The sequence below is a fragment of the Tursiops truncatus genome, chromosome 16 (genome assembly GCF_011762595.2).
Source record: "Tursiops truncatus isolate mTurTru1 chromosome 16, mTurTru1.mat.Y, whole genome shotgun sequence".
In the NCBI taxonomy this organism is placed as follows: Eukaryota; Metazoa; Chordata; class Mammalia; order Artiodactyla; family Delphinidae; genus Tursiops; species Tursiops truncatus.
In genome coordinates, this window is record NC_047049.1 from 47,403,125 (window position 1) to 47,424,607 (window position 21,483).

A 21,483-nucleotide genomic window follows, 5' to 3' on the forward strand; every position below is an offset into this window, starting at 1 on the left:
AGGTTTTGCACCCTCTGAGTGTCCCCAGGCAGTCTTTGTCGGTGTGAGTCTCCAATTCCAGCCATGGTGCTCCTATGAAGATGGGTTCCTCCCACTACTATCGGGGACAGGTCTGTTTTCTGGGTGAGAAAAGGCCCCTCCAAGAGCTAAAGAGAGATGCTGTTCAGAGGTACCAGCTTTCACTAGAGCATTTTCTAGATTCTTAACCAGCTGGCAAAAATAATATCCAGCGAGATGGAAAACTGTTGATGATACAGTTTTAAGTGAAACAGAGCATAATACAGAGGAGCATGTTTGCCAAGAATATAACCATGCAAACTGTTCATTTCACAAATATTTATTGAAGGAAGGAAAAGGCCACAAGAAATATGTCCACATGCAGCCAGATATACAATCAAAACTGAATCCACCTTTTTAGCAATACCATTTTACAGCCATATCTCTAGAACTAGGATTCCTATAGCTCTACTGTAGATCCCACCGTGGGTGTCTGAAGGTGCTCACTGACTGGCTCCAGGCTCCAGGGCAATCTGTTTCCTAGAGGAGAGCTTCTCGAATGTTTGCACCATTAACTCGGAGATCTTGATAAAATGCAGATTCTGATTCAATAGGTCTGGGGTGGGAAGAGAGATTCTACATGCCAAACAAGCTCCAAGTGATGCTAAGGCTGCTGGTCTTCTGAGCACACTTTGAGATACAAGTGCCAAAGGTGCTGGATAAATGGGAAACCCCAAGGGTCATTAGGAACAGGAGCAGGAGACAGCCATCCACGCAAGTTGCGCCAACCCAGCAAGGTGAGGGGAGCACAGAAGATACTCAGCGAGGCTTCCATCCTCTACCTGAATTCCCAATGCCAAGCACCTTCACCAGATGCTCAGCCTGGTCCCCCAGTCTTCAAGCATGCTAGCACCCTAAAGCATCCTTGTCCCCAAGCATCTTGGCACCACTGAGATGAGTGGTGACACACAAACTCCAGGCAACCGTCTGGGATCTGGAGGGAGCTGAGGCCCCCAGTTCCTTGCGGAGCTTGAGCAATGACATCTTTCTGGAATGGGTCCCAGGGTCTGGGCTTTGCTGGCAGTTGGTTACCTGGAGCAGCCAGCAGCAGGTGGCACCAGAGGACAAGCACGAGCTGCAACCGAGAGAATGGCTCAACAATCTGCCCAAAAAACCAGGATAAAGGTGAGCAAAGGGATGGAATGAGAGATGTGACCAAAAGTTGGGACAAAATAAACAGTTCCAGGAAGGGAGCTGGTGACTCAAAGAGCAGTTGTCTTTGGTGTCAGCTGTACAGGTTCTTGGTCAGAGGCCAGGCCAGAGAGATGATCAAATGTGGCTGTTCAATCTCCTGCTACCTGGCCCTTTGCCAGATGCCCTGTGTAGAGCCAACCCTAGGAGCCTCACAGTGACGCCCCTCGAAGGGTCTGGGGACTTGAATACCCTGCCCCGGGAGGCCGTGGTGGGTCCAGCCACTAGCCACTCTGCAGGACTGAGCAGGTACAACCAGGTCTGGACATCCCATCCAAGGTGGCCCACAGCAATCTTGACATTTCCCTTTCTGCAAGGACAAGCTGTCTGGTCCACACACAGATGAAGCCTTGGATCCAGAAGCCTGAACCTTGACCTCCACGGGTGAGATATTCACACTCATCGTAGCCCTTTCTCCATTTCCCAGGCTGGCGGGAGGAAGGGGGACACTCTGCTCCTTTCAGCCCGTGCCCCAGACTTTAAGAACTCCCTCCCTGGCCCTGCCATTACTGAAAGCCGCTGGGAGGCCCAAAGTCCTGGGAAGGCTTCGGAAGAACGGTGACACATCACCTGGGGCAAGTCAGCTCAGGGGCAGAGTGGAACGAAGGAGGCTGGAGTCATGGCCTTAAGTACTGTAAGTCTCTGCAGTGGGTGGACTGGGGAGGGTCGCAGAGTCCTTGGCCAGCTGCCTTGTCAAGAGAGGTCCTGGGAGGCAAGGAAGGGCAGGCGAGAGAGTGTCGCTGCAGCAGCCTGGGCCCTTCTTACACTGGACTGTGGCGCAGGGTGCTGTCCTCAGCTCAGCACTCAGCAGGGGCACCTGCTACCTTTCTTGTCACCATGGTAAATCTTTCTGGAGCTCTCTCCCTGTGCCAGGGACTGTCCCAGGCATAGGGGACCCAAGCTCTTTGACAATACAGATGTCACCCTCAAGGGGCCCACAGTCCTATCAAGGAGATATACTTGCAGGCTTATTTCCATTCAAGGTGGCAGATACAAAGAAAGAGAAAAAGGATGGAGTAGCATGTGAACCCTGGAATTCCTGCTGCTCAGGGCTGATTTTCCTACTGCAGAGGAGTGTGAGCTGGCTGCCAGGGTCCATTCTCTGCAGCTGGATGTGCTAATGATATACAGTAATCCCCCTGTCTTGCCTCCATAGAACTCTTTACCACTTACAAAGCCCATCCACAAACATCGTCTCCCACAGACGTTAGGGGTTTACCAAGGTCCAGAGCTCTGACTCCACGTGTTCTTCCCCTCACCCCACCACGGCCTTGCAGCCTCACTGGTGGAAGTGAAATCCCTGGGCTCCCGGGCTGGGCATCTGTTGCTGAGTTACCAGAATGAACTACAGACCATCAATCAGACCATCTCCGGCTCTGGCATCTGCTCAGGATGCAAGACATACTGTGTGTGACCTGCAGAACCCAGACTCAGAATCCTCCCAAGAACAACAGCTGAACCATCAGAACGCTCAGCTTCACAAGGCCCCTATCTGGGCCCCACAAAGCCAGTGCCACCCCCAGCTTGCAACGTGCCCACTTAGCTAAGTGGGGGAGGCTGGTAATGAACATGGCAGAGAGAAGCCCTAACCCTGGCTAGATGGGGTTGGACCTGCCACTGAGCCTCAGAGACCCTTTGGAGACTTCCGTGTGCACTGTGGACAGAGGCAGATGCTCGGACTCCTCCACAGGGACGCTCTGCTGGCAAGTCAGCACCAAGGCCTTGACCTCCTTCTTGAAGTTGGTGTTGAGAAAGCCATAGATGAAAGGGTTGACACAGGTAGAGGCCATGGCAAGCAGGTGGCACACCAAGAAGATGAGGTTGCCATGACAGATGGGGATGGCCTCATGGTACCAGTCCTCCAGGCTGTTGAACACATGCAGGGGCAGCCAAAGCACAGCAAAGGCAGCCACCATTACCACAAGGACCACATTGATCCGCTTCATCTGCCAAGCCCGAAAGCTGTAGGTGCCCTTGCGGAATACCCGCCCCCGCTTCCGCAGACGCTGGTAGATGCGAGCGTAGCAGACCAAGATGAAGGCCAGTGGGATGCAGTACTGGAAGAGCAGCAGAAAGGTGGTGTAGATGATGCGGTGATGGTCCAGTGGCCAGGACTCAGTACAGACCACCTTATCCACCAGAAACTCCAGAGCCTTGGAGTGGTTCTTATGAAAGACATTCTCTAGGGTGCTGTTAGCCAGGAAGGGCAAGGAGAGGAAGCCCGCGATGAGCCAGATGACCACAATCCCCAGGTAGGCCTGCGAGACACTGGGTTTCCAGCCTGTTGGATTGATGATGAGCTGGTGCCTCTCCAGAGCCACAAGTACGAGCGAGAGGATGGAGACTGTCACCGACATACACTGGATAAAGGCCGATATCTTGCAAAGGACCTCGCCAAAGATCCAGTAGTCCATGATGGTGTAGATAGCCGTGAGTGGCTGGCAGATGAGGCACATGAGGAAGTCAGAGAAGGCCAGGTTGGCAATAAGCAGGTTGGTCACATTGGCCTTCTCCTTCTGCCTAATGGTCACACATATCAGGCAGAGGTTGCCCAGGACTCCCACAATGGTCTCAATGCTGTAGGAGGTGACAATGAAGACCATTGGGTCTATGGAATCCTGGCAGTAGTCAGAGAAGTTGTATGGAGTGTACAGAGAACTTGACTTGCTCCTGTTTTGACCCTGTGGGGATTCTGGGAACAGCAAGGCCAGGAAGTGAGAGATGTTCATGGTGGATGTGAAAAGATTCCAGGAGATTCAATGACGACATCTGCAAAGCAAAGACAAATGGCACTGAAGGATAGTGCCTCCTGTGTGGAATCCATGGAAGAGTGGGGACCAGGTAGAGAGGTTCATGCCTGCTTCCTTCCCAGGGCTGAGACCTAGAGGACCTGAAACTCAGAGATGTAAAGCAACTTGCCCATAGTCACACAGCTAATAAGTAATGGGGCCCAGATACAAACCCAGGTCTGTCTGACGTCAGAACCTGTTCCACAAATTCCCTCTGACCTCAGAGTTTGAGGCTATTTTGATGATAAAGAAGTTGGACTGTTGTATGCAGAGTTCAGGAGGCTTTGAAAGAACGGTGACGAATCACCTGGGGCAAGTCAGCTCCAGGTCAGAGTGGAGCGGAGGAGGCTGGAGTCATGGCCTGGAGGCTGGAGAACTATTTAGGGAACACGGGTAGAAATCCCCTTATCACATTTTATGCAAATAGAGACAGCAACACATTCTGCCATGTGCTCAGGTCCTTCCATGGCACCCCCTTTAGGACAGAACAAAAACCTCAGGGCTTGACACACAGTGTGCCCTCCTGGTCTCAGTCCCTACCTGCCCTGCCAGCCTTGTTTCTCAGGTGACACATGGCAGAGTTGAAGACAGCCAGGTATGCAAAGACTGGGTCATCAGCACACCAGCTCTCTCCTCCTGACCCCTATGTGTACACACACACCAGGCCAAGGTCAAGGGATGCCCACTGCCTTCCCTATGGGTCCCCTCCATGCCTATGCTCAAGTTACAGCTTGCAGCTCCCAGACTCCAGCCTGGGCCATACCTCCATGTCCCGGCCCAGCCTGGCCGTTTTCCTCTGGTGCCTCAACACAAGGGACTTAATTGGAATTTGGACTCCAGAGCCTCCAGGTGGTAATGCCTATGAGAGATATTTTGACGTGGAGCGCCACCGCATCATCACACACCACTGGGGCTCACCTTCCTCATGACTTCTCTAGTCATCACTAATCCCACAAGCAGTTCTCAACCTTCAGGAGACACCGGAATCATTCTAGGAGCAGATTGAAAGCGCAGATTCCGGAATCCCTCACCAGGAGATGCAGTTAAGTGAGTCCAGGATGGGGCCCAGGAATCTGTATTTTAACAACTGACCCGTATGACTCCGATGCACATGGTCCTTGGACCCCATTTCAATAAGTACAGTTCATAGAGGAACACCCTAGTACAGATACTCTTTAAGGCCTTATGATCGTCGTGTCTATTTGTGAACTGTGAACATTATATATGTTCTTTATGTTCAAGTGCTAAGTTAGAGACAGTTTTTACAGGGTATAGCCAAAATTAACCAGAGGCCAATAAAACCTATTTGTCAGCCGTCAAAAACGTCACTCACTGTACATTTAATTTGGCTTATAAAGGTGAGGCACATTTTGCCACGTACAAGACCATCATGAATTCAAATGATAGTTTATAGTCTGGTTATTTCGGCTACCCAATCCCAGAGGCAAGAGGATTTTTCTGGTACCACAGTCTTCGGGCAAAAAGAGTCATTTGGAATTGAATGTGACAAAATGAAATATACCAGGGTGAAATATAAGGTCCAGTATTTGAGGGAAAAAACAGCCATAGCTGCATGAAACTGTGGCAGATACACTGTGCTCAGAAGCAGCAAATAAGATGGAAACCCAAGACTCGGTTGACCAACAGCCAGGGCTGGGTCAACAGTGGGAAACAACACCATTGGTTCCAACCTGGCCAAGCTCAGCATGATCAGAGTGCCATTACTAGACGGGGAGGGCTCCAGGAAATCCTCCCTGCTTCGTTCATTCATTCACTCAATAAGCAGGTACCAAGTCCCAGCTAGAAACAAGGTCTGCAAAGATGACTTATACAGCCATGTCCCTCCCAGACCAGGGGAACTAACCACCAGGAACACAGATGAACCTCAATGGCACATTGCCATCGCCAAAACCAGTATGAATGGAATGCCTGTGAGCTGGGAGATCAAGGAAGGAAGGAAGGAGATGAGAGAAGAGGGGACATGGATCCAGGGCTCAAAGGATGAAGAGGAGTTAACTATCCAAATAGACAAGGTGGAGGAAGGAATTCAAGGTACAGGAAACAGGGTACAAAGGCAAGGAGGCAAGAAAGAGGAAAGCCTCCTCAGAGAACAGTAAGCAGTTCAGAATAGCTAGAGCCTAGAGTAGGTGGAAGGGAGTGACGAAAGATGGGCTGGAGAGGTGGGCCAGACCAGGAATGCTGGGTGAGCTGCTGAAAGGCTGCCAGCAAGCCCAAGTTCACTCCAGAAAGGTCACTTGGATGTAGAGAATAGATTGAGGGAAAGGGCCAAGACAGGAGGAGGGGGAGGGCTGAAGGCAGCACTGGGGATCTGCCTGACTTGCAGCCCTCTTCTCAGACAATCCATAAAGAGCTAACAAAAGGGGTGGTCACCAGTGAGCCAGTCCCTGCTGATTAGACCACACAGATGCCTGAACCCAACTCAGCCCTTCCCAGCAGCTTCTGGGACTGGGGCAGAGGAGGGAAGTGCTGGGGCTGGGAGAGCATCAACATGGGAAGGAGATCTTGGGGGGACCAAGAAAGGAGCAGAACTGCCAGCTGGCCCTTGCATCTTTCTCCAGAGCTGCAGATGCTGGAAGGGAACACCACTTATGGACCACTCCATAAGCCCCTACCCCAGAAAGGCCCTCTGTACACAGGAACTGAGGATTTCCAGAAGCATTCTCCAGGGGCAAGGCAGTAATAATTCAAACCCCTGAGCCCCAGGTCAGCACGAAAGCTGGTTTCCTTCTGTAGAAAGTGCACAGGGGCAGTAGGGAGGAGGCAGTGGCAACACGCATGCAGAGGTGACTCTGGTCTGAGTTTGGTCCCGCAGACACATGGGAGGCCCAAGCAGCCTCAGGGGCTGTACCTGGGCAGGGTTTGAGGAGAGAATGGAAGCAACTGAGCCTGCCATACCCAGAGGAGCAGGAAGGGAATTTGGAAAGACAGGTAGGGGAGGGAAGGCGGGAGCCCAGTCTTGCAGGGAGCCCAAGGAGGGGGTGTGTCTTGCCTCACCCTGGAGAGCGCACACTTTGCTGGGAGACAGAGGGCAGAAGGGACTTTAGCCTTCACTGAGCTTTGGGCACAAGACATCTCCCTGATCATTAATCCACACTGCAGCCCCGGGAGGAAGGCATTCCTAGGCTGAACCATGTGAAATTGCCAGTATCCAAGCACTTTCAACCTGCAAAGACAGCAAATTCATATGATTGGATCTAATATCAGCCCCATTTCAAAGAGGAGGACACTGAGGCCCAGTTAGATGAAGGGACCTGGCCAATGTCCCCACAGTCAGTAAGTGGCAAAGCTGAACTGGAACCCTGGTCAGTCTGATTCTGAAGCCCCCTGCACCAGGCCCTGCCAGACAGAGATTTTGAAAAGGAGGAAAGAGGAGGGGGGCCTGTCTTGAAGCAGGAGGTGAACTAATGTGGGGCAGGTGGAGCGGTAGAGGCAGGGTTGGAAATGGACATCCAAGGTCCCCAACAAAGCGTGACTGGGTGAGCACCTGGGGGTGCCGGATGTGGCTCGCCCAAGTGAGAAGATGCCCCAGGTGGGGTGGCAGCTGCCCAGCATCCCCTGGCCTCGGGCCCCAGCATGCCGGCTCAGAGCCCCCTCCTCCCGGGGCAGCTCTGCGGACAGCCCAGCCTCTCCAGCCCCTCATCCTTCCCAAGCAGATGCGGGTTTGGAGTCCCTAATGGAATGACACTCCTAGATAGAGCTGCCTCCTTCCCGACACAGTTCGGAACCCCAGAGGCCCCTCGCCGGGGCAGAACACAAGAGCACAGCTCCCAGGGGAGAGACGTAGGCTTGAAGGGCTATCACAAGCTAGTGTCCATCCCTTGCAGCCTCCAGCAATGCAACTCTTCACCAGGATCACCTCAAGGTGATCGCATCCACTCCCCAGGGCTGCTGAGCTGGGGCCACTCCGACCACTTCAGACCCTTCTGGGTGATTTGGAGTTCCCCCGAGGGCCCTCACACCAAGACTGTCCCGCACTTCCCACTGCATTCCTCAGAGATGCCCAGTGAGCGCCAGGAGACCTCAGGTCCTCCAGGCACACCCCAGGGGGTGGCAATTCTGGGAGCGGGAAGGCAGACTATTGTGCAAAGTCAGTGAAATAGTGTCTCCGGGTTTAGATCCCAAGCAGCTCTCGTTCTGCAACCCGGGGGGGAGGGGGGAGGGAGGAGCCCTCCACTGCAGCCTGCCTTCCCAGCACTCAGAGGAAAACTAATGGATAATACAAATAATATCAATTCTCCCATGAGGTTAAGAATGGAGAGAAGAATGTCTGCTTTGTTTCCTGAAATTTCAGCAAACAGCTTCTGTCTCCTAAAGCCCGCGGCGCCCACATTTTCCACTCACCCCTACCTGCTCTCCCGGCAGCACACAGGTGAGGACAGGTGAGACTGAAGGAGCCCAAGTCCGCTCGAGGGGCAGGGTTTCCCCGCACCGCCCCGGTTGCGCGGCTCTGAGCCCCTGCGAAGCCCACCCGGCGACCCCTCCCCAGGCGCCCGGCAGAGGAAGCGCGCGGCTTCCCGGGTACCCCTCGGGCCCGGGTCCCTTCTGCCCCTGGGATCCACGGGGCAAATCGCGGGGCCCGCGCCGGTCTCACCTGCTTCGGCGGCCCGGCGCTCTCTGCGTGCGGAGCGGAGCCGCCCTGCCGGTCTCCCCGCCCGCTTGCCTCCCTCCCGCGCCGCCGCCGCCAGTGCCCGCCCAGTCTGCCGCCCGCACCGCCCTTGAGGACGCTCTGACCGGCCGCAGGCGACCCAGGCGCCTGCTCCGGAGCTGCGGCCGCGAGCCCTCCCGTCCGCCGTGCGCCAGGAGCTGCAGCCCCGCACGCCGGCCTCCCCAACGCCCACCCCGACCCTACACACAAGAGGGCTGGAACTGCCCTGTTGGTGTTCTCTCTGAGCCCCAGTGTCCTCATCCATGAAATGGGCATAAGAAGACCTGCCTTTCGTGAACTCGTTCACAAATATTAATTACAGGCCTCCTATGAACCTGGCTCCCCTGCTACACACAGAGCTGAGCAAAACAGAGTTCCCGTCCTTGTGTTATCCTGGAGTTCCCAGCCCTGGGGGGAGAAGGCCCATCAAGAACGAGTAAATAAGTTAATAAGTTATTGCAGGGAGTGAGATGCTGTGGCGAAATGGGTCAACTTTAGATATGTGGGCCAGGCAGAGGGCACAGCAAGTGCAAAGGCCCTGAGACTGGAGGCATTGGCTCACTGCAGATCACTGAAGGGCGGTGTGGCTGGAAAATGCCAGGGCTTTCAGAGGTGCATGTGGGAACTGTCAGGGAGGCCCTGGTAGATCCTGGAAAGGCCTCCAAGATTGTTGCAACAAGAATAAAGTAAGAAAGCACTTCTCTTGGAGCTTCCCTGGTGGCGCAGTGGTTGAGATTCCGCCTGCCGATGCAGGGGACACGGGTTCATGCCCCGGTCCAGGAGGATCCCGCGTGCCGCACAGTGGCTGGGCCCGTGAGCCATGGCCGCTGAGCCTGCGCGTCCGGAGCCTGTGCTCCGCAACGGGAGAGGCCACAACAGTGAGAGGTCCGCGTACCGCAAAAAAAAAAAAAGAAAGCACTTCTCCATTGGAGTCCACGTGAAACAGGACTTGCCTGAAAGGGGACAATGTTTATTACAAAGGCTGCTTCAATTTTGAATACACTAACTTATAATTTCCTCCAGAAGGCCACACGGTAAAATCACGTGTGTACTTGGAGGACCTCCTGAGAGTAGGCTTTGCTTTTGGGGAACTTCCTAAGTATCCGACATATACAACTCTTCTCTAAAACCTTCCATGGCTCCAACTCACAGAAGCGGAATAAAGCAGCAGTTACCAGGGGCCAGGGGGTTGGGGAAATGGGGAGATAATTGGTCAAAGGGTCCAAACTTCCTGTTATAAGATTAACAAGTTCTGGGGATCTAATGTACAGCTTGGTGATTATAGCTAATGATACTGTATTATATACTTGAAAGTTGCTAAGACAGTAGATCTTAAATGTCCTCACCACGAAAAAAAGAAATAGTAATTATGTGATGGGATGGAGGTATTAGCTAATGCTATGGTGGTAATCCTTTTGCCATATATAAATGTATCAAATCAACTCATTGTACACCTTAAATGTACATAATGTTATATGTCAACTATATCTCAATAAAGCTGGGGGGAAAAAAACCTTCCATGGCTCCCCATGACCCACAGGACACGGCCCAGGCCTCCCAGCCGCTCCCCCCAACACACCAAGTAATCCCAGAGGCACCATCCATGGTGCCAACTATGGAAATGTTTCCAGAGTTGTGGGCAGTGACAGCTTTCTAGAATGACAGCTGTCATTTATGGTCCATGTGGGCTCTGCAGACGTTACCCTATTGGATCATCACAACAGCTCTGAGAGGTGGGCATTTTTATTTCTGTTTTACTGATGAAGCCAAGTGAGACTCAAGCATTGAGCAACTTACCCAAAGTCACTCAGCTAAGAAACACTCAGATCCAGTCTGCCAAACACCCATGCCTCTGCTCACCGGCCCCTCCGGGTTTGCAGCTGCCACGTCTTCTTTCAGGACCACTCTCGTCCCTGCCTTGATTGCCTGGGAAAATGCTGCTCCTCCTTCACAGCCCAGCTCCGATGTCCCCTGTGCCATGACGCATTCCCGCAGCCTTCTGTGCTCTGCTGCAGAGGCAGGTGGCAAAGCCTGCTTGTATGTTTACATAACATACTCCCCGTGTCTAGGGCACTATTCCTTGTCTCTGCCCTCAGAGCCCAGCATGGGTCCATATACAGTGACAGCATCCGACAAAGGAAGGAAGGAATGCATTTGACGGAACTTAATCATAATGATGGCTTCCAGGAGTCTAAAGTGAAGAGTATTTGGGACTTCCCTGGTGGTCCAGTGGTTAGGACTCTGTGCTTTCACTGCAGGGGGCAGGGGTTCGATCCCTGGTCAGGGAACTAGGATCCCACAAGCCACGCAGCGCGGCCAAAAAAGTAAAAACTAAAAAAATAATAAAGTGAAGAGTCTTTCCTGTCCAGAAACCATTCACCTATAGACACCTGTTCTCTGTGTGGGCAAGAACTCAGACACTGACAGCTCCTCCTCGTGGGGAAGCTGTGTGGGGCCGAGGGCTGAGGTCTTACAGGTGAGCCCTTTGAGCAACTGCCCAGGGCTCCCAGGCCTGAGCCCGAGCCCCTATGGATCAGAGAGCAGCTGAGGGAGCAGCGAAAATAGTGACCAGCTCCCACGCCGGACAGCAGCACTTTCTCTTATTCCATCCTCACTCCCACCTTGTGAAGTATGATCACCCCATTTCACAGGTGAGAAAACTGAGGCTCAAAGAAGTGAAATGACTTGTCTCAGTCATCCAAATTGTAGATGGTGGGGTTGGGGTTTGAATCCAAAGTCCGCACTCCTTCTTCAGCACCGGAGAGCCACTGAGAAGGGGACGGAGTGCCTGATAGCAGACATTCCTAGTTAAACCAATGCAGCAGGAGCTAGCTATCAGACCCTTTGCTCAGCCGGGGAAGGAAACAGCAACCCCTGGTGGCAGCTGAGCCCTGAACAGAGCAGAGCAAGAATATCTGGAGCTCCCCAAGAAAGCAAAGCCCATGAGCAAGAAACCGGGAGCTGTACTTCCCCACTCGCTGGCATCTGGGGCCAGGATCCCAGTCTGGGAGGTCCTGCCAGTGGCCAGGCTGCATTCTGCAGTCTCTGAGGAAGGGGCTCAATAGGGTTTTCCCTGCACCATAAAAGTGTCTGGCTTTGTCCAACCTCCTAGACATTGACCTTCCTTAATAGCTTAGTGACAGACCTCACTCCTTGCCCCCTTAGGAATGTTCCACATGAATCACCTTGGAGTCAAAAAGGTGTGTTTGGCCCTCGACAGCTCAAAGTTTGAACTCTCAGTCCACTGCAAGGTCAATCAATGCTGTCCTTGGTCTGATGGAGAAAGCTGAGGGTCAGGAAATGAAGATGGACCCAACCCACTTCCTTGCGGGCCATTTGCTATTACTTTGAGCATCCTGAGAACCAGTGTGGTGAGTGGTCAGGAGCTAGGCGTGGGAGCCAACTCGCCAAGCCTCAGATTCTCTTTTGTGAAATGGAGTCAGTAATAAAATCTTGCTTGAGAAAAAATGAGATGAGATGCAAACAGCTCCTAGGACAGTCCCTGGCAGGAAACACATCCTGGAGATCTGTGGCTGCTGTTATCATTCCTGTGTCCTATGTGCCTGTCCACCTCCCTGAGCTCCCTACCCACAGCTAATGAGCAGTACCTACCAATTCTAGTTGAAAACCTCTCCAGCCACATGGCACGATCCACAACTCTCTCCTGAATTAGTCCAACAGGGTCCTAACGGGCTCTACGTGCTCAGCCATGGGAGCCTGTAAAGTCAGCCTGACACTCTTTCTGGGGTGATGGAAATGTTTTATATCGCCATCTGGGTGGTTGTCACTTGAATGTATAAAATACACATAACTTCATCAATTAAGATATCTGCACTGGGCTATCTATAAATTATACCCTAGTAAAAATTTAAAAACAAATTCTAATGATTAGATAAATAAAATCAGTCTGACACTATTTCTCCTTAAGGTTTCCTAAGGTGCCTCCCCCAGACTCCTTCTCCACATAAACTCTTCATTTTTAGGGAATATCATTGTGTTTTACACATCCAGGCTTGTGTAGATGTTGCTTCCAGAACCTGGACTCATTGAGCTCATTTTGCACTTGGAAAACTCCTACTTATTCTTGGAGACACAGCCCTCTGTGAAATGTCCCTGGCCTTCCACCTGCTCATTTTAAAGGGAAGCTGACAAGTATGTCGCCCATACAGAGAGCTCCCGGGTAGCTGTCTTGCTTTTTCCCTGGAAGACCCATAGCAAAGGAAAGCCTTATCAGCTACCCAGGAAAATCCATTTATTTTCCCATTCTTATGAACAGAGAACCAAAGAGTCCCATACATTCAGAAAATCAACAGCACAAAAGAAAAAATCATCAAGATAAATAAAATAATTGGGCTCAAAAGAAGCTGAAATACCTCAGGAAATAGAAAAGAACCTTAAGAGACAAGAAACTTCCATTAATCCTTAGGGAGATTAACAAAGTTGCTGAATCCAGCAAATAAGGGCAGATTGCTATGAAAACATAAGACCAAGAAAGCAAAAAAGAACCCTTGAAAATTAAACGTATGATTGCTGAAACTGAAAAATTTTATTGGGAGGGATGGGAATACTGGGAAGGTAAAGAAATGTCTCATAATGTAGAGCAAAAACACAAAAAGATGGAAATTCTATGCAAAAATAAGAGGCATAGATGATTAAGGCAAATGATCCATTATCCAATTGATAACATTTCCAGGAAGAAGGACCAAGAAAATGAAAGGTAGCATATCAGTCGTACTCTAAGCAGGAGAGTTCACCCCCAGATAGCCACATGAAGAGATCTAAATGGGAAGGTAACAGAGAGGCGTGGGCAGAGTTAAGGGAAAATATAGGATATGGTGAGGCAGTCAAAGACTAGCAAAAGAAGTTACCAGCCTACAGCTAATGGAATCAGGGGAGACAATCCAGTCATAGAACTAGGGGACTGTGGAGGAAGGGCTACCTGATTAACTGCTATAGTCTAGAGGCATGGCACCATCACCAGAGACTCAGCATTCATGAGGATGGGCCAGGGTTAGGGAGTCTCAGAGGCTAAGAGCAGGGAGTTGGAGCCCAAGTGGAATGAGAGGATGTCCCCATAAGGGGCAGACCAGGTGGGTGTTGGAGCTGAGTAGGGAGGAGTACATCTGCACAGGGTAGGGCAGCTACTGGAGCAGCCCAGCACTGTGAGAGCAGAGCACCCCGTGGTGGGGAGGGTCTGGCATGGGATGTCGGAGCCAGAACAGAACAAAGAGAGTATCCATACAGGGGAGCAGAGTGTCAGAGCCCAAATACAATGAAGAGGGTGTCCACACAAGAAAAGGGAAGAGCCAAGGTGGAATGCCAAAGCCCAAGCAGAACGAGGTGCTGGTGGGAGGGTGTCCTACTATGGGAAGTTGGCTCCATGCAGGGAGATCAACCAAGCAAAGCGAATATATTAAGAATGATGGGAGCCAGTTTTCTCACTGATTAAGAAGGCAGTTACAAATACAGAAGGGGAGAAAACCAGAATGAGCCCTGTGGCTTTGAATTAGAATTAGAGGTATTATGTAAATTAATGGCTTTCAATATATAGAGATAAATATTAATGTCATTGTGAGACACACACACATATACACACACACTTTTTGTTCTGTCCACTGAGACAGCCTAGGAGCAATGAGCACCCCAATAGCAATGAGCACACCTAGCACCCATATCTGACTTCTAAAAGCCATTCTCCATTCAAAGAATCCAAGGGGCAGGGAAAATACAAGATGAGCCTGTAAGATCTTTGGGGCCTACAAAGTAACAAAATGCTCTAAGAATGATGGAGCATGTTAAAAAGACCCAGAATCCAGTTTGAAGAGGTCCTCACTGGTCAAATCTGGGACAATGTGAGGATTAAAATAAACAATGAAAGTAATGGATAATAACCCACTGAATCAAACAGAAAGCTGAGTCCTTTCCAATATAAATACATGAATAAGTGAAGTGAAAGTTCAATGGGGAATAAGCAGTATGTCAAGCATTCTGATGGTTGATGCCTCTTCTGGTCATTGGTGCTTGTTCTGATGGCTGATGCCTTGTTCTGACAGTTGGCACCTATTCTGACGGTTGGTGCCTATTGTGATATTGGGTGCCTATTCTGATGACTTGTGCCCCTTTTAATGGGTTTTTTTTTTAATAACCTGTTCACCAGACCAAAACTATGGAAAACATGGTCCTTTAAAATTTAATTCTGAATATAAAATGTTTGGGGAATATAATATCCTTGCACCTGTGTAGATGCATATGTTATTGAGGGAATACAACAATCAGAAATGATTTTTTTGTAGATAACCATTACATGTTTTAACTGCTTTCAATACCAGTATATATCTGACCAAAGAGAACGGTTTCATAAATAATGGATTTTTAAAAATAAAATAAAATAAATAAAAATGTAAATAAATAAAGTAAACCTTACGCTGGAAGCAGACACTCTCAAAAACGCCAACAGGCCTCCTTTGGCTTGTATGCTCCTCCACCTGACAGCTGGCTCCGTTTCTGGATGTGGAATAATCCCCTTTGATTACTGTAGCTGTCTAGTTTATCTGTTGTTGCAGAAAGAATCAGACGTAAGGCACAGTATACACCTCCAGCGCTCATTTGTCTGAATTCGACTTTTAATAAGCTTGGAACAGGAAAGCCACATTTCCTTTCTAAAGTGCTTCAGAACATGTGGCAGTGGTTACCCCTTACATAAGACAGCCTGTTTATATTTATTTTAAAACATTGGTGCTCCCCAAGAATTTCTTTATCTTCCACTTATTTGTGAAGTGGATGTATTCCAGAAGACATTATGGGATGGAAAAAAGCCTCAGGATCCATTTATTCATGCACTTATTTACTAAAAAATAATTACCAGGCTCCTACCATAGGCCAGGCGCTCTTGGAGACCTTGAGGATGCACAGGTGAGCGATATCCTCACCGTTTTTTGTGGCAGTTGAACAACCATCCAAGAAGTTTCCTGGAATGCGTGCGGAAAGAAGCTTCACTCCTACCCGCTTCCAGATATCCCCGCTTTACCCCAAAGTGGAGAGGAGACGTGTCCCCAGGAGCTGTAGGTGAGCGATGGGGCCTAGCCAGGAACCAGGTCTGCTGCCAAGGCGGGCCTACCCCAGTCCGGACCGCCCGCTTCGGGACACCCGGCGGGCGGGGCACGGAGGGGCCGGGCGGTGCACTCCGCTCCCTGCCCGCCTTCCTCCCGGCCCCCAGGGGGCGCTCGCGCCAAGGCATAGGAGCAGGCGGCGCGTGGGCGACGCGTGCGTTGCGTAGCCCGCGGGTCTTCATAAGGTGGAAACTCTTTGCGGAGGCGTGGTGCCCCGCCGCCCGCTCTGGCCCCGCTTACTCCCTCTAGCTCCCCACACTCTCCGCCGCCCCCGCCCCCGCCCCCCTCCTCTAGAGACTTAGGGCCGAGCGGACCCACCCCCGACGCCTAGAGTGAAGCCCGGGTCCCCGCGGAGCCCGAACTCCCGGCTTGGCGTCTCCTCTCTCTGCCGCCGCTGCGCTGCCCCGGAGCCCGAGGGGAGGGCGGCGCGACCCTCGACCTCGCCCACGGCCGCACCGCCGCCGCACTCGGGCTGGACCCCGCCAGCCGAAGCCCAGTCCACCCTCGGGGCCCCGCGCCTGGTAAGTAGGGGCAGACCCAATACCGCGTCCCTGGGCTGCTGCGGGAGACCAACTTTTGAGTCCCACGTGTTCGCGTTCCTTCGGGGCCGTCCCTGCTGTTTGGGAAGAGCTGGGGGCAGCGTCTTGGTCCAGAGGAACTTTGGTGCGCCGTCTAGCTCCTGCCTTCCACCCGGCCCACCGGGGCCGGCGGGAGTGGGGAGAGGTCCAACCTGCGCCTCCTGAGGGGAATGGGGAGGGGGAGGCGCAGTCTCAGCGTCCCAGCTGCAGTCGCAGCGCCCCACCTACTGAGCGAGGGGAAGGGGGGGGCGGGGATGTGCGGTGTCACAGGGCTGGAGCCGCTGCAGTGGGACTCAACCTCCTAACCATTCCCCCCACTCTTACAGTAGGTTCCAGTATTTGATTGAGTCTTGGGCTGTCGGGTTTACAACTCATCCACGGGCTCGAAACTCACCCATTGGCTTGTAGGTCCCTTGAAGAACTCAAAGATCTTGCTTTGTATTTTCCTTGAGGAGGAACCTGGACCCAGCCCTAAGGCTGCACATTGTTTCTGGATTGCCTCTCCCTTGTTTGCGCATCCCCCCCTCCCTTCCCTGATTTGCAAATGTTTGAACCTGCTGTTTGGAACTCGGGGAAGGTCTTGGAGGCTGAATGACGCCTACTTCCTACAAACCAGAAACGGGGGACACAGAAAGGCTTTTGTGTCCAGGAGGGCCCCACAGGGTCCTTGCTTTCAGGCTGATCCCTGAGAGAAGTACTGTTAGGAAGATGCGTTCCTCCCTCCCCTTGAAGGACGCGGGTGGGCTTTAAGGCTCTAGTTCCCCCCACCCCTTGCTCCCGCCTTCCAGGTCCTTGGGGGTGCATGGAGGAGGGGGTGCAGGAGGGGCGAGGGCTGCAGGGGGGGTCGGTGGTTGGCAGTGAGGGAAGCATTGCATGCGCGCCAGTGCGTGTCCTCAGAGGCGCTCCCCGCCCCGACCCCTCGGAACCCAGGATCCCTGATTCCCTAATGGGCTGCCCAGGAAGCCAGTGGGCTGCGTCATGTGTTGCCTTGTCACAAGTAAGAGGAGATGGCCTTCCGCTGCACCAGGAGTGCCCAGGTTTTTGCCGAGACGTCCCCCAGAGCTCCAAGCCCTGGGTCATGAGGCGTAGCTTTGTGGGAGCCGGCGTCCCTGGACCGGGGGGCACTCGAAGGAGATGGTGGGTGCTGACCAGTGAAGCAAACTGGCCTTGGAGGTGGTTCACGCACATCTTTATGCAGGTGAATCAGGCAGCTTGGAACTAGGTGCTGGGTGCCCTGTAAGTGAAGCTGAATCTGGCCTCTGTACCCCGACACCGAATTAAATCTTGGAAACAAAGTTTTGGGTGAAGTACAAAAGAATAGCTTTATTGCTTTGCCAGGCAAAGGGGGCCAGAGCGGGCTAGTGCCCTCAAAAACTATGTGTCCCAACAGGGAGGGGGTAGTGAAGCGTTTTATTAGTAATGGTTCGAAGAGGGCGTGATCAGCTGGTGGACATTTTTCTGATTGGGTTGGTGGTGAGGTAAAGTGGGAGGCAGCATCATCAACCTTCTGGTTCCACCTGGTGGCCTGAGGTCTACGTGCTTGTGGGAAGCATACAGTTAACTTCTCCCACCTGGTTGGGGTTTCAGTATCTGCAAAACAGCTCAAAGGTATTGTTTTGCGTGTCCCTTGAGGGGGAACCAGGACCCTACCCCAAGGCTGCACTATTGTTTCTTTTGGCAGTTCCTCCCTTGTTTGCGCATGCCCCCCCTTCCCTAATTAGCAACTGTTTGAACCTGCTGGTTGGAACGCAGGGAAAGGAATGGAGACTGAATGAAGCCTATTTTCTGTAATCAAGAAATGGCAGTGTTGACTTAAAAAAAAAAAAAAAAACAACATAAGAGTTGCGAGTTATTTGGGGCAAAATGAGGACTGCAGCCCAGCAGACAGCGTTTCAGTGAACTCTGAGAAACTGCTCCGGGGAGAGGAGGAGGGGTTTTATAACAAAGGGCAGGTAGTCAGAACGTCAAAAGGTTATTGTTAACTAAAGAAAACCAGGTATCTCAAATTAAGGAATTTAGTGCTTTTCAGTGTGTGGGAAGATGCAAGAGTCTGGGCTCACTGAAATCATTCCTTTGATATGCACCTCAGCCATCTGGGGCCTGTATCCTGTGTTTTCACATCCTGAGTTTCCTCAGGGCTCACCGTAGGGAGTGGCTGCAGTCAGTTGGCTGCTAGATGGCAGGTATTCTTTTCAGCCCTGAGTTCCCTCAGGGCTCACTGGCTCACGTTGAAGGGCTGCAATCGTTGATGACTGTGACATCCTTTGTTTAGTGATATGGCAGGAAATATTCCATTTATAAATATTACATTACATTTATAAATATTCCATTTATCAGTCCCTCCTCTTGGTCGGAAATTAGACCAATGTTTGGGAGACATTTCATGACCAAATTTTGTCCCACAGCGCTGGGAGGTTCATCCCAGATCAGGTGAAAATTCTTGTTGATACGCAACTCCAGGTGTTAATTTTCAGATTAGGCCCTGTTTAATCATCAGATTAAAGATTTTCTGGATCCTTTTTCTTACTAACCTATTATGATCCAGGAAATGTTTTCCCTTGTTGAATCTTCCCATATCTAGAGTTGCACTATTACAATCACTGATCGCATACAGAACTATTTATTTGATCGACTGTTTCAAGCCGCCTAGTCATCATCATTTTTGTTAGAGGCTCAGTCACACATTTGGTAATATAGAAAACGATCCTGTAAAACAGGCAAAATACAAATAATATAGCTAATAATATTAATAGAGTTATGAGTAAATACTTAAGCCAAGAGCGTCCCACGCCAAAGCAGTTTTCTAAGAGGTCGTCAGGATTTGGGAGTGGGTCACTTAAGGCAGAAATCTGATTTTTCATATGGTTCATTAAACATGTTGTATTAGAGGATTCATCAGGTATGAAAACACAGCATTCAGTTTAAATTATGGCACAGGTGCCTCCCTGAGATGCTGTAAGGGTGTCAAGAGCCGTGCAATTTTGTAGCACTGCTTTTCCCATCATTTAGACCTCAGAATTCAGTAGGCTAATAGCCTGATTACTATCATTGAGTACTGTAAGAGACAACGACCTTATAAAATAGACAGGATATGGGGGTTCCCTGGTGGCGCAGTGGTTGAGAGTCCGCCTGCTGATGCAGGGGACGCGGGTTCGTGCCCCAGTCCGGGATGATCCCACATGCCGCGGAGCGGCTAGGCCCGTGAGCCATGGCCGCTGAGCCTGCGCGTCCGGAGCCTGTGCTCCGCAACGGGAGAGGCCACAGCAGTGAGAGGCCCGCGTACCGCAAAAAAGAAAAAAAATAGACAGGATATAAGTAATGCAGCTAGTAATATTGACAAAGTCATAGTGCAGCAGGGAGACACAATTATAAACAATTTAGAAACAAAGAACAAATTAAAACAATGCTTAGTATAACTTGTAATCCAGTTGCAATAAACCATCAAATCCATAGGAGGGCCAGCTGGAAAAGCCAAATTCTGGCAGGATCAGGTAGAGCGAAAAAGATAAATGTTTTGTCTTTGTTTACAAGGGTATACTTTATCAACTTGTAGGTCATAGCATAAGAGAAAAGGTTTTTCTGGAAAAACAATATTAAAGCTAGTATATTTCCCAAAGTCATAAAGTTATAAATCACATTCATCAGTTCATTCAGCCCCATGTAATTGATTCCTGTTGATCTGGATGAAGTAATCAGGTTTTCCATCATTTGTTACATAGTTCAGTGGTATTATCTAAAGGCCATCAGAAACTTATGTTTGTTTTAAAAAAAGTTCTTTTTATGAGTCTTCTTGAAAATCTTCATTCTGTAAAAGCATCAGGACAAAACTTAAAATAGCATGGCTAAAGATTTGAGTACAGTGCAATTAGTAGGAGACTTGGATATTTCCGTGACATAACATTTTAGAATAATTAGAATTATGACTGATAACATTGTATCAGGGCATATCAGATGTTAGGAATTCCATATAAATTTTGGAATATCTATATTAATGACATTTATCCATACACTATAACCTAAGGTTCGTCTCCAATCACTTGACAATGTTTCTGAAGTAATTAAACATACCAAATAAACTTAGTTTAACATTCCTCTCTAAAGGTTCTGAAGAACCTTAGGGACAGGACAGGAATAAAGACGCAGACATAGAGAATGGACTTGAGGACACGTGGAGGGGGAAGGATAAGCTGGGACAAAGTGAGAGTGGCATGGACTAATATATACTACCAAATGTAAAGTAGCTAGCTAGTGGGAAGCAGCCGCGTAGCACAGGGAGATCAGCTTGGTGCTTTGTGACCACCTAGAGAGAGGGGTGGGATAGGGAGGGTGGGAAGGAGATGCAAGAGGGAGGAGATATGGGGATATTTGTATAGCTGATTCACTTTGTTATAAAGCAGAAACTAACACACCATTGTAAAGCAATTATACTCCAATAAAGATTAAAAAAAAAAATTCCTCTCTAAGATGTCTCAGAGATGTTCCTTCAAAGCATCCCAGAGTCAGCTGGAGGCTAAAAAGAACTTTAGTTGGATTTTAATATTTGGGACGTTTGTTAAAAATACCAAAAAGGTTTTAAAACACAACAGGTCATTGTGAAACAATACTTATTCATTTAACCAAAGTCACAGAAAGATTAGTTAAGGGAACAGAAACTCACACAATCTGTTATCAAAAAGGAGCACTCTAAGAAACTTTGTTCAGATTCCAGTCTTGTACCAGTTTACTTAACAAAATCTATTTACTTAGTTAACTTCAGTCTAAATTTAGTTAATCCTGACCATGCATAAAACTTTTTTTCCTCAGGGTTTCTTTTCCACAACCTTTCATTATCTGTATTCATATCAGCCTGTCCCTTATTTTTTCTATCCAAATAAACCAACCAGCCCTAAGATACACTTTCTTCCTTTTCCCTCAATAAAATTTAATTCCATTCCTCATATCTTCTTTACTGGAAACACACATTCTACTTTCCTTCTGTACACTGAAATATTTCTGTATTATTCCCATCAGCTTTAATTACATGTTTAAATTAGAATCCTCAACTCTTAAAAACCTTAATTTCTAGTGAAAGTTAAGAAGTAAGCAATTATGAA

At 50.0% G+C, this 21,483-nt stretch overlaps 1 protein-coding gene and 1 long non-coding RNA gene across 8 annotated transcripts in view; one reads left to right on the forward strand and one right to left on the reverse strand.

Annotated features, from left to right (window-relative positions):
• Nucleotides 1–327: 327 nt before the first annotated feature.
• LOC101318925 (neuropeptide Y receptor type 4-2) lies at nucleotides 328–15,784 on the reverse strand. 2 transcript variants are annotated; one of them, XM_073793364.1, is made up of 3 exons: nucleotides 15,577–15,784; nucleotides 15,128–15,254; nucleotides 328–4,017 (listed from the first exon to the last, which is right to left on the reverse strand). In XM_073793364.1, exon 3 carries the CDS (start codon nucleotides 3,975–3,977, stop codon nucleotides 2,844–2,846), a length of 1,134 nt encoding a protein of 377 aa, XP_073649465.1. In that variant the 5' UTR covers nucleotides 3,978–4,017; nucleotides 15,128–15,254; nucleotides 15,577–15,784; the 3' UTR covers nucleotides 328–2,843. The 2 variants fall into 2 exon arrangements, with proteins under 2 accessions (XP_073649465.1, XP_004325641.1); XM_004325593.4 differs by lacking the exons at nucleotides 15,128–15,254; nucleotides 15,577–15,784 and adding an exon at nucleotides 8,650–8,719.
• Nucleotides 15,785–16,022: 238 nt separating this feature from the next.
• LOC117308454 (uncharacterized) overlaps nucleotides 16,023–21,483 on the forward strand; it is a 102,581-nt gene continuing 97,120 nt past the window's right edge. For 2 of the 6 annotated variants that reach the window (XR_012326538.1, XR_004522445.2), the window contains exon 1: nucleotides 16,085–16,333. This is a non-coding gene — a long non-coding RNA (uncharacterized lncRNA). Of the gene's footprint in view, nucleotides 16,334–21,483 lie in introns of all 6 variants that reach the window. The other 4 variants (XR_012326539.1, XR_004522446.2, XR_004522447.2 and 1 more) reach the window with 4 other exon arrangements.